Raw genomic sequence first — 12,254 nt, forward strand, 5'->3', positions numbered from 1 at the left:
CTTCATATGAGTGATGCATGGTCTCATTTGATTAATTATGCATTCAGAGCAAAGTGTAGTCCTTTTAATCCTCCAAACAATCAGTCCAGTGTCCACAGAGACTTTAAAACTCATTACTCTGCTGACTGACAGCTGAATGGCCAATGGCTGCTCAGCATCCCCTTATCAGCCAATGGGAGAGCACCGTAACAAGCAGCTGGCTTCCTATTGGTGCAGATCTGCTGAGCCCTCTCTCTGCTCCAGATCTGTCCCGCAGATCAGCAGCAGCAGCTCAGTCCGGATCTGTAAGCACCGACAGAAGCCATGGACGAGATGGAGGAAGAGCTGAAGTGCCCGGTGTGCGGCTCCTTCTTCCGGGAGCCCATCATCCTGCCCTGTTCCCACAACATCTGTTCTGCGTGCGCGAGGAACATCCTCGTGCAGACCCCCGACGCGGATGACTCCCCGCAGAGCAGATCTGGGGGGGACTATGACTACCTGGATCTGGACAAGATGAGCCTGTACAGCGAGGCGGACAGCGGGTACGGATCCTACGGGGGCTTCGTGAGCGCGCCCACCACCCCGTGCCTGAAGTCTCCAAACGGGGTGCGAGTTTTCCCTCAGCCTCCTCCCCCCCAAAGCCTCCTGCAGCCCGGATCCTTAGCCCAAAACCTCCTGCAGCCCGGATCCTTATCCCCGAACTTCCTGCAGTCCGGATCCTTATCCCCGAACCTTCTGCAGTCCGGATCCTTATCCCCGAACCTGCTGCAGCCCGGATCTTTGCCCCCCATCCCCCGCAACTCCTGCATCACATGCCCGCAGTGCCACCGCAGCCTGATCCTGGACGAGCGGGGTCTGCGCGGCTTCGCCAGGAACCGGGTCCTGGAGGGGGTGGTGGACCGGTACCAGCACAGCAAGGCGGCCGCGCTCCGGTGCCAGCTGTGCGAGAAGAGCCCCCCTCACGAGGCCACTGTGATGTGCGAGCAGTGTGACGTCTTCTACTGCGACCCGTGCCGCGTGCGCTGCCACCCCCCGCGCGGCCCGCTCGCCAAACACCGCCTGGTTCCGCCCGCGCAGGGCCGGATCAGCCGCCGCACGAGCCCCCGCAAAACCTCCACCTGCACGGAGCACGAGCTGGAGAACCTGAGCATGTACTGCGTGCAGTGCAAGATGCCCGTGTGCTACCAGTGTCTCGAGGAGGGCAAGCACGGGACGCATGAGGTCAAAGCTCTTGGAGCCATGTGGAAACTGCACAAGGTAAAACAAACATGTTTGTTTTTGCTTCTTTTCTGAGTGTGTGTGTGAGAAAACATGTGTGTGTGGTTCATCCTGCTCTGAACTGAGCAACAAGTGCTACCTGTCAGTTCCGCTTTTCTCCACTGAGCGGTTACTGTCACAGTGCATTTATATTAATGCTCACGTATAAAGGGGATGTATGCAGAATGTTGAAATGCGCACATATCCAAAACGCTGTTGCGCAAAACTGTTGCATTCAGATTTCAGAACAGCAGCAGGCATCCATCACCAACAGGAAACTGACCCTCCTCAGAATCACTCTCGGAAAGGTCTTTACAGATAACCTGCCTTCTGCCTGGAAATCCATTTCTATGCCATGTCTTTAGCAAAGTCCAGCACACTTGACTTGACACTGCATGTATCAAAGAGACAGTCATAGCTAGAGATGTAAAGTAAGTACATTTACTCAAGTAGGCTACTCTCCTTAAATACAACATGAGGTACTTGTACTTGAGTATTTCAATGTTTTGCTACTTTGTACCTTTACTCCACTACGTGTATTTAATACCTTCAGTTACTTCACAGATCTGGAAGAATTATGTGAAATCTAATCAGGTGTTGAATCAGACTTTAGTTCCACCTGGAGTAAATCCACCAGCTACCCTGCAGTCTACAAAGCCATTCAGACTAGCTGCACCTTTACCAGCTTTGAGAACACTTTCATGATCAATCATTATAAAACATATCATATATATTATTCTGAAATGGACCAATCTGCACAACGACTACTTTTGGTACTTTAAGTATATTTTGATGCTAATACTTTTGTACTTGAGTAACATTTTGAATGAAGGACTTTTACTTGTAATATAATAGAATTGGATGGATGAAACGTCACACATGCACAGCACACAGTGACATTTGTTCTCTGCTTTTAACCCATCCTAGTTCTAGGAGCAGTTGTAACAGAGTATTCCTACACTCTGGTATTTCTACTTTTACTCAAGTACAAATTATACTTCTTCCACATCTAGTCATAAGAAGTAATGAATGAACAGTTTACATATTAAGAGGTATATCTTGCAGTGTTGTTGCAGTGTGTACTGTGTGTTCCAGGACGATGCACTGACAGTAATGTTAGCTCGTTTTGTCTCCTGAGCTACACAGCAGATTCCTGCACTCTATAAATATATTACCCCCCCCCCCCCCCCCCCCCCCCTGCAGAGATCATTGGCTAACATTGGAGCTATGCTTTACACATGCAAGGAGGGGCTGTGTAGTGCTGGTGAAGCATCAATGTTGTTATAAAAAGTATTGGATGTAGAGAGGTTAGAGGCAAGTAATAGTCCGGTATGTTCAGATAATGGCCTCTATTTAAATGTAATGCAGCTTTTAAAACCAGTAAAAACACTTGACCAATATGGGTGTCCAAAACAAGACGATATCTGGTCTTCCATCATGATGTTGAAATACTATGGAACCAGTTTTCCTCATCTCTTACAGTCAGACGTGTCTCCTAACAGCCGTTGAACGTCCTACGGTCCAATCACCTCCTCCTGATCGTCCTGCAGATTGACTCTCCTCACATGCGGGAGGCAATTTTAAAATTGATGGAAAAATCAGAAGGGGGGTTTCATCATATCACTGACATCAGACTCCCATCACCTGATACATTACCCGCCTCTTGTGCTCCATCTCCATCTTTCTTGGCTCTGAATGGTGTATATTTGAGAAACTGCTCAGTGGTGGCAGAGATCTTGGTGCCCGTTTCTGGGCTTTAATAACGACAGCACCTGCTAGCCTCGGAGCGCCGGAGCTCGGCAGCAGATGGCAGCGAACAGGACGGAAATGTTCCAGAGCTTCAGGGAGTTCCTCGCAGCGCTCATCAGGGAACAAATGTTTCCATGTCCTGCAGACATACTGGAGACCCATGTGTCACATATGCATACTGTACATGTGCTGTGTTCCTAGTTGGGTCCTTCCTTAGTACACTGCCATGGCACACACTGTGAACACCACTGTGCTTTGACCGTGAAGTGTTGTCTGAAATCCCACACGGCTGCCGAGCCCTCACAGGAAGTGATAGTTACGGATGTTAGATAGCAACAATTGTTTGCAGTCTTCCTCTGAATTCTGGTTGTTCCATATGTTCTTACATTACTGGCTGTTAAACTCTGATTGATATTGAAATAACCCCGAAGTATAACGGTACGTCCACACAGCAGCTTTTCAAAAATCTTGGAGCTGGGCGTGTCTGAAAGCTTGGGGATTTTTTGCGAGCAATGCGACCAACAACCAATCACGTGAATCTCCCGCCCCCGACATACAAAGCAAAAACACCCGGGGATTTTATGCGAGCAATATATATATATATATATATATATATAAACTCCCCAAACAGGCGAAAACCTACCAGTTTCCCCCACTGTCTCTGCCACCTCCCTCCATGCCTGGTTCCTCCGGTTTGTATCCTGTTAATAGTTCTGGTCGTAAAGAACCGGGTGATTTGCTACCGTAATTTCTCGTTTGGAATATGAGGAAATTAACTGCGGTCTGGCTCTCCCTGCTTACACGTGGTTTGATTGGCTAGCGCTTCTACTGTCAGATTTGCATAAACGTGTTTGATTGGCTGACGCTTCCAGCTCAGCTTCAAAAGTTGAACATTGCTTAACTTTTGAATCCTGGAAATCCTGGAAATCTTCACTTCGCTCCCCCACAATGCAGTTTGGCGAAAAGCGAGGCAAAGTGACGTCATCCCCATTCAAAGTCAATGAGCAGAGAAGCGTGGGAAGCGGTGGAAGAGTTGGTTGCCTTTGGTGGGGCGCTACCTGCCTTCTATAAATAGCAGAAAACTGTGATTTTGAAATAGCTGTGTCCAATTACGTGCATGCATCCATTCTTTCATGCATTGACAACCTAAAAGCTTGACCTCCATGGCAAGTTGTAGCTTCATTGGGTGAAAACTGTGGCTGCTTACAGCTAGACCTTTACAATGTACAGGGACCAACAAAAAGGCTTTTAAATAGCTTGTTGTGTCCGTCAAGATACCCAAACCGACATGCTGTGAAACAGACAAAATGCTCAGAACTGTAATATGTTCTGCCTTGGCCCAAGCTTCACTCTTTGATCAAGTTTTGTGAAAATCAGGCTTGTAGTATTCGAGTAATCCGGCTGAAAAACAGACAAACGGACCAGAGATCTGATTTGCACAGGTTTTAATGACTATTTCAGCTTCCACTACTTAGATAGCTAAAGATTCATTTGAAAAAGGCTCTCATCCAAGTACAGAACAATGCACCTAAACACACATTAATATAATGTTATTCCCTTAAATCTGATAGTTAAATGTTGTGTTTCAGTTTGATATTTCTGCAGGAGGAAGTACAGAAACCTGTTACTCAGCCAGAAACTCCTAAATGTGCCCCCTTTCGTATCATTTAATAAGATCTGGGATTTCTCCCTCAAGGTTTTTTTAATCTGCGCCATCGTGGAAGTGTTGTTGGTACAAGCTGTGCTCTCGCTCGATCTCTCTGTGTGTGGAGCTGAAGCACCTGCAGCCATGGCAACACTATCCCTCTGAGTACTGTGTGTGTGTGTTACTCTCAGTTCATCTTACTGTACAGGAAATTTGACTTGCAGGAGAGCACAATTAACAACGATTTAGGAAAAATCGATAATATTTTTTAGGGTTGGATTGAAAAATGCTTTTGTGCAAATGAAGCATGTTTATTGCACAACACAAATAGAAATGTAAATCGAATGCACTTTCATTGCTCTCTCATCTGAGGAAAGGACATAACATTTCTGACCTGTTCTCTAAAATCCATCCTGCTTCCCTTAGTATAGAAGATGTTTGACAATGATCTCGTCGACCACCTCAACAGCCACCAGTCTTTTTTAGTTAAGATGTTATCTCTCTAAAACTCATCCTGTCCTTCCTTTTAAAATATAAGATACATTTTCTTTGGACATGAATGAATAAAAGAACTAGAACCTTTATTTTCTGTTACAAATCAAATATATGGAGCCTTCTCAAGAAGTCTCCAACATTTACAATCCGCCTTTATAACCAATTTTGCATCTTAAAGTCAGTTTTTAAATTATAATTTCAAGCGCGTGACTGTCTGTTCACATCGGTGTCAGAGGGTTTTCATGTGGTGTCGGGACGACTGCAGTAATTGTTGTGTTGAAACTCTGCTCTCTTCATGGTTTGTCATCAGAGGTCGCTCATGAATCCAGAATGTAATCTGAGTCCGGCTGTGTCGCCTCCATGTGTTTAGTTTCCAATTAAAGGGGATTAATTGGAGCTTTAGAAGATATGTGTGTGTGTGTGTGTGTGTGTGTGTGTGTGTGTGTGTGTGTGTGTGTGTGTGTGTGTGTGTGTGTGTGTGTGTGTGTGTGTGTGTGTGTGTGTGTGTGTGTGTGTGTGTGTGTGTGTGTGTGTTGAAAGTAAGATGCAGATCGGAGCAGAACATTTGTAATTTACCCTCTTACTATCCGAGCTACACGAGGCCGCAGAGATAACCCCGATGTCCCTGGAAGTTTCCCTCTGAATTTGACATCTAGTCATTTAGATTGTATGTAGTTTTAGTTTGTCGTTTATTCTGCATAGACGGCATCTATTGCCCGTCTGTCCCGAGGTTTCTTTCATTTTTTTCTGACGTTATTTGGTCTGTTTTGTGTTCCGTTATTTATAAAATTAAAGACGGACAGTTCTGTTGGTCCGCAAACATTTCCCCCGCCCCTTGGAGACAACATTTTCACCATGAAGCTAACATTTTGAATTGAGGTCAAGTTTTTGTGAGGTTGAGTATGAATTTGTGGATGCATTCATGTTTGTGGTCGCAGCTGTCGCAAAGTTGGGCTTGTTTACACGTGCAATAAGTTGTATTTTAGCAGGACACTGAAAGGCTGACTGACTCTCCTATCAGTGTATTTATAGCAAGATAAATCGTTGTTGTGATATGCAAAAACTTTATTGCATATTTTCTCATATCGTGCAGTCCTATCCTGCATGCACGCAGTCAAATGGTGTAGACGTGAGGAACTTGAGGAATCTGCAAGAGGTTTTTTTGCACACATGTGCTGCCCTTTAAAGTCCCCATGTGTTCGATCCTGACACAAACAGACGCACAGCATGCTGCCATCAGTGTGTTGCTTTGTGTGTGTTCGTGTGTGTGTGTGTCCTGCTTTGACTCCCGTCTGCTCCGAGTAATGAGGCTGCTGTCACACCCAGGACTCCCAGACAAAGACCAGCATGCACCTGTCCTTTGCAGAGATTTAAAGAATTGCATTAGTTAAACATGCAGCTAATAGCTACGGCTGCTCCACAAATACCTGACCCACAACTGGGGTTTCTGTCTCACAGCATGTGGCAGAAATAATAAGCTGCACCAAGGTTTGGAGCTGTAGCTCAGCTTCAGATTTCAACAGACATAGGAACCCTTTAAAGACATTCCGACAGCACATAAAAGCATACACATTGTAGTTCAGAGTGCCTTTTCTCAGTTAAACTGTATGGAATTGGATTACACTATTTGTGTTGAAGAAGCCGACGTTGCTTTAATACGTCTTTGCTATAAGTGATCCTGTGCAAGAAAGACACTTTAGCTTGATGTGCATTGACGAGGGATGAGACGGAGGATAACGGCGGGACATCTGTAAAGAAGGGAATAAAAGCTTAGTTTGACGGCGCTGATATCTAACCCTTGAGCTGCAGTGTAAAGAGATTATCTGTGAGCATGTTAATGAAAGACGGGGAGGCAGCAGGAAAAGGATCGGGAAAGAGGCGTTTGATTTCCAGGTTGGGTCATTTCTGCTCATGCCTTAAAGGTATTTCAGCTCTCACATATTGTTATATAAGTTTTCGTGGGAACACAGATGGCTGAATATTTTAAAATGGCTCCAGGCTGAGAGATAATGTGCCAGTTTCCCTCTGTGGCCCAGCTTCTCCTCTCCGGTTAAATGAGTCCAAACCAAGTGATCAGATTTGAACTGAATAATTTACGATGCGGTCACAAAGTCCGCCCACATTTAACGAGGACATGGTTGCCTAAGGAAGTGAGCTCAACCTGGATCGGTGCAGCAGCTGGGGACGAGTTAGACCTGCAGCGACCCCGTTTATAACGTCATCATTATCATCAGCGTTAATGATGGTGTGTTCATTTGGAAGATGCGGTGAATAGCTTTGCATTGTTATCCTCATTTGTTATAGGAGTTTGGAATTAGAGAACATTTTATGGAGCAGAAACATGATTTAAGGTAAAATGAAGAGATCTTATTGGGTTAAAAGTCGGTGTGTAAGGTCTGTCTACACCTAAATGTAAAGTTTTAAAAATATATTTAACCAGTCAGAAGAAAATAATGTAAATAATTCTCTCTGTAGGCTTTTTCAACAAACATACCCAACATGCCCAGTGATCTGACTCCTTTGTTTACTTCAAGAACATTTAGTGACAACACTATGAAGCAGTCGCGTTCCTATTGGCTAGCGCTCCAACTCATTGTACGTGATAGGCTAAGGGGCGGGATTTTTTTTTTTAACATTAATGCATGGAGACATGTCCCAGTAGAGGCACTAAATACTGATATACACCTGAACATCAGCAGGAGAGGACTCTTTAAAGTAGAGACACTACATACTGATATATACCTGAACATCAGCAGGAGAGGACTCTTTAAAGTAGAGACACTACATACTGATATACACCTGAACATCAGCAGGAGAGGACTCTTTAAAGTAGAGACACTACATACTGATATACACCTGAACATCAGCAGGAGAGGACTCTTTAAAGTAGAGACACTACATACTGATATATACCTGAACATCAGCAGGAGAGGACTCTTTAAAGTAGAGACACTACATACTGATATACACCTGAACATCAGCAGGAGAGGACTCTTTAAAGTAGAGACACTACATACTGATATACACCTGAACATCAGCAGGAGAGGACTCTTTAAAGTAGAGGCACTACATACTGATATACACCTGAACATCAGCAGGAGAGGACTCTTTAAAGTAGAGACGCTACATACTGATATACACCTGAACATCAGCAGGAGAGGACTCTTTAAAGTAGAGGCACTACATACTGATATACAGCTGAACATCAGCAGGAGAGGACTCTTTAAAGTAGAGACACTACATACTGATATACACCTGAACATCAGCAGGAGAGGACTCTTTAAAGTAGAGACACTACATACTGATATACACCTGAACATCAGCAGGAGAGGACTCTTTAAAGTAGAGACACTACTGATACACACCTGAACATCAGCAGGAGATTAAAGAGTGAGAGTTTCCTGCCTCCTGTGTCCTGACGAGACACTCCATATTGGTGTCTTTCCTAACCAGTATAGTATAGTAGTACAGTTGTAACGATCAACTATCTAAAATAGTTGTGTTAATTAAACGCACAAGGGGTTCTTGAATGAAATAATATTATAAAGGTAAACAGAACTGATAAAGGAAAAATCTGCTCCTTAAACAAAATAAACAGAGACAGAATGCATGCATGGATCCATTATATTGACAGTTTTCCAGCCAAACAACACAAACAAAATTAAACAGTCCGCTCTGCGATACACAACAAGTGTCTTCACTGCCTAATCCAGGCTATTGTTCATTGACAACAAAGGTTGTTCCTCCTGCGCCCGTCGGCGAGAAAAACAGAAATGTTTGTCGGCCTTTTCAGGCGATAATCCACAAAACAAAGGAAACACGAGGACCGGCGTGTCTCAGAGGAGCGATCTCACCCGGGGTTGTAGAGAATATCTCTCTCTTTGAGCGCGTCCTCTCCACGGAGACGTGTTTCTTGGTCCGTCGATGCAATATCCACAGATTCGGGTTTTCATTAACTTCCCCGTCCCATGTTGAGGAAATTACAATATCCCGCTGAATACCAGCATTTCGCCACACACACTTTATTCTCCCGTGAGAACCAGCCCCCGGCATCCTGTTGACGCGCCCACTAAAAAGTTCTGGGCGCGCCGCGACAGGTGGATATGTAAATGAGGCTTGCAGAACCACACCCTCAACCCTTACATGAAAGTGGACATTTAACCTCACTAGTTGCGAGGATAATACACATGTATCATAGATGTCATTACATTTTCAATCTAAACCATATGCCTTAACCTTTTCCCCTGCCACTACAGTTTATAAGAAACACTTTGATCAATCTGCGACTGTCACACAGTAGGAGCCTTATTTCAGAAGTGTTACTCTTTAAAACACGTCTGCATGAAAACTTGCATTACTACATGTTGGACACGGATGGATACAACTTTATGCAGAAATGTTTTAAGGAATACGTGTTATTCAGAAGTCAAGTGTTCATGAATGAGACGTTATCATTCTGCAGAGTTGTGTGACCGTTTGTGAAGAGATGTTTTCATAAAGTTGGTGAACATGGCCCTCATTTGCTTCAGTTTATCAAGACGTTTCTTGATTCCCTCACCATGGTGACATATTCCCTTTGGCTTGTTGTTGAGCACCATGGAAATCGTGCAACATGAGCGCAGAGAGGAGGACTGTGTGCAGAGAGCTCTGAGGATGTGGTGGTGGGGTGGGTGGGTGGGGGGGGGGGGGGGGGTTTAAGATGATGGGAGCTCTAATAATCTCAGTAATTAAGCCGAGTGGGAACACGTGCACAGCGTGAATAATTCAGCAGCAGCTTCGGGGTCATTCAACGTTTTCTCATCTTCCCTCTGCGTCCGTTGAGTCGCAGGAGATCCACATCAGTTTGGATTAAAACCTCCTCCAGGAGAGGGCAAGAGGTCAAAGTTAACTTTACTGGGTGTGTGTGTGTGTGTGTGTGTGTGTGTGTGTGTGTGTGTGTGTGTGTGTGTGTGTGTGTGTGTGTGTGTGTGTGTGTGTGTGTGTGTGTGTGTGTGTGTGTGTGTGTGTGTGTGTGTGTGTGTGTGTGTGTGTGTGTGTGTGTGTGTGTGTGTGTGTGTGTGTGTGTGTGTGTGTGTGTGTGTGTGTGACTATGAGGTTACAATGAAGCTTCAGCGCTCGGACCATGAGAAGTCTTCAAGGTGGCTGAAAGCGTGTTTGTCCGCCTGCCGGATGGTATTTGTACTTGTGTTTATTTATTTTATCCAGTTCAAAGTGTTTAAGCCGGTACTTTACTGCCAAAGGATCGATGCAATTTGAATAAATAAAACCCTCAAGACGGACCCGTGACTATGTGGTATTCATTGAAGGTATTTGGACGCTTTAAACGCAAGTCAACACTCGGCCGTTATTTTTGATAATCAGTCACTATAAAAAAGATAGAAGGCACAACAATAAATGCATACAAATAGCAGTCATTCGGACAGGAGACTTCTGGTACTCAGACTTCTAAACGGATATGACAACAGTAGAAATATACAAGTATACTGTCAGCTAGTGGAAGGAGAAGGGGGAGGTGTAACGTCAGCGCTTAGCTCTTAAAGCATTTCTCTACAGGCTTATTAAAAACACATATGTATGTACATTACAATTTCCCCCGGTAAAGATAGATCTGCGTAACCTACTTTCTAAACGCGTCTCTCAGAGAAAGTTCCTGCTCTTTAGAGCTGCAGGCTTTTCTCTTTAGCCTCCTTTAATCCAATATGCAGATCCACAGCGGAGTGAAGAGAGCGAGAGGTCGACCTGCGGGGACCATGGCGGAGACAGGAAACACCAAACAGGAAGTGTTTGATTCCCGATTGTGTTCCTGAAGTTATCAGAGGCTCCAACATTACAGCTGCCGTGAAGAGTTATCATGTTTAACAAGACCCCCGAAGAAAGATCTGCACAAGTGGCCCGTGCTTTATTCATCAGCGATATAGCAGACATGTATAATGCAGGGTGAGTCAGTAACTAGAAAAGAGATGAATATGTGGGAGCGCTTATTTGACGGACACCGGGACAGGACGGCAGGAAATGGGACGACGGGACCTATTCTCGTCAGCGAGGCAAAGACTTCTGCAGACGATCAGTCGCTTTATGTGATGATCCAGTTTAAATGTGTCAGAAAAGTTCAATTGAGTACAGAGGCACAGTGATATGGAGAGGGTTAATACTTAACCTGTGGAAGAGAAGGTGTTTTAAACGGATGCTTCGCCCACAAAATCCTTGTTGAAAACGTATTTTGTTAAAGGAATGGTCCACTCATTCGATAATTAATCAAAACTTCAGTATTTAGTGAAACGTTATGTTTAAACCATACCCTGAAGAAATCAGCGATATTCCCCGGTAAATAATGATTTTATAGCTCTTTTTTATCAAGACCTGTATATTCCGTCTGGCCGCCGCCATGTTTGCCATTTTCAGTAGTCACGTGATGGTCGTGACGTCATCCATGCGTTCACTTTGTCAACACACGGAAACATGGTGGAGTATTTCAGTTCGGACTCGTCAGCAGAGGAACAAGTTTTGACCAATGTGAAGAGATTGCATGGGGGAATTCAGCCATACATATCAGTATGACAATACGACACCCTCTGTCCTAAGACCCTCACATCGTACAAGGAAAAACTTCCGGAGAAAACCCCCAGTTTAAAGGGAACATGGGAGAAACCTCAGGGAGAGCAACAGAGGAGGGATCCCTCTCCCAGGACGGACAGACGTGCAATAGATGCCGTGTATAAATTGAAAAGATAATACATTTTCAACATAGGTAGTCCAAATGTTTGAAAATGCATGTGTGTATAATGGGAAGATGATATAAGATACTATATGTATGCATGTAGTACCACCCTTGCTAGCGATTCCCTCTCTAGTTTAGCATACTCAGCTTCGTTGTCCCTGGCCATAGAATCACGATTTTATGGGGCCGGAAAAAACTGGGGTAAAATACACACTAGCCGGTACTACGCTATATGGAAAGGCCACCAAAAACTGTCCTGGCCTGGACGTTAAAACGGGGCTAGCCGCTGCAATGGAAATGCGCTATAACATACCTTATTCTTACTCCGAGCACTACTTCTGCTCCTCCGTCGCTTCACACTTGCAGAGGGCGATTTCTCTACTGGCCGAACTGGTGTCCTGGTTGGTGATG

The 12,254-nt window shown here is 44.7% G+C and overlaps 1 protein-coding gene across 4 annotated transcripts in view; it reads left to right on the plus strand.

The window, feature by feature from the left end:
* The first annotated feature begins 209 nt into the window (after nt 1-209).
* trim9 (tripartite motif containing 9) overlaps nt 210-12,254 on the plus strand; it is a 49,917-nt gene continuing 37,872 nt past the window's right edge. Inside the window, exon 1 of one of the 4 annotated variants that reach the window (XM_034110972.2) lies at nt 210-1,236. In XM_034110972.2, coding sequence (XP_033966863.1) covers nt 304-1,236 — 933 coding nt within the window. In that variant the 5' untranslated portion in view covers nt 210-303. The remainder of the gene's footprint in view (nt 1,237-12,254) is intronic. The other 3 variants (XM_034110970.2, XM_034110974.2, XM_034110971.2) reach the window with 3 other exon arrangements.

This window comes from Pseudochaenichthys georgianus, chromosome 22 (genome assembly GCF_902827115.2).
Source record: "Pseudochaenichthys georgianus chromosome 22, fPseGeo1.2, whole genome shotgun sequence".
Taxonomy (NCBI): domain Eukaryota; kingdom Metazoa; phylum Chordata; class Actinopteri; order Perciformes; family Channichthyidae; genus Pseudochaenichthys; species Pseudochaenichthys georgianus.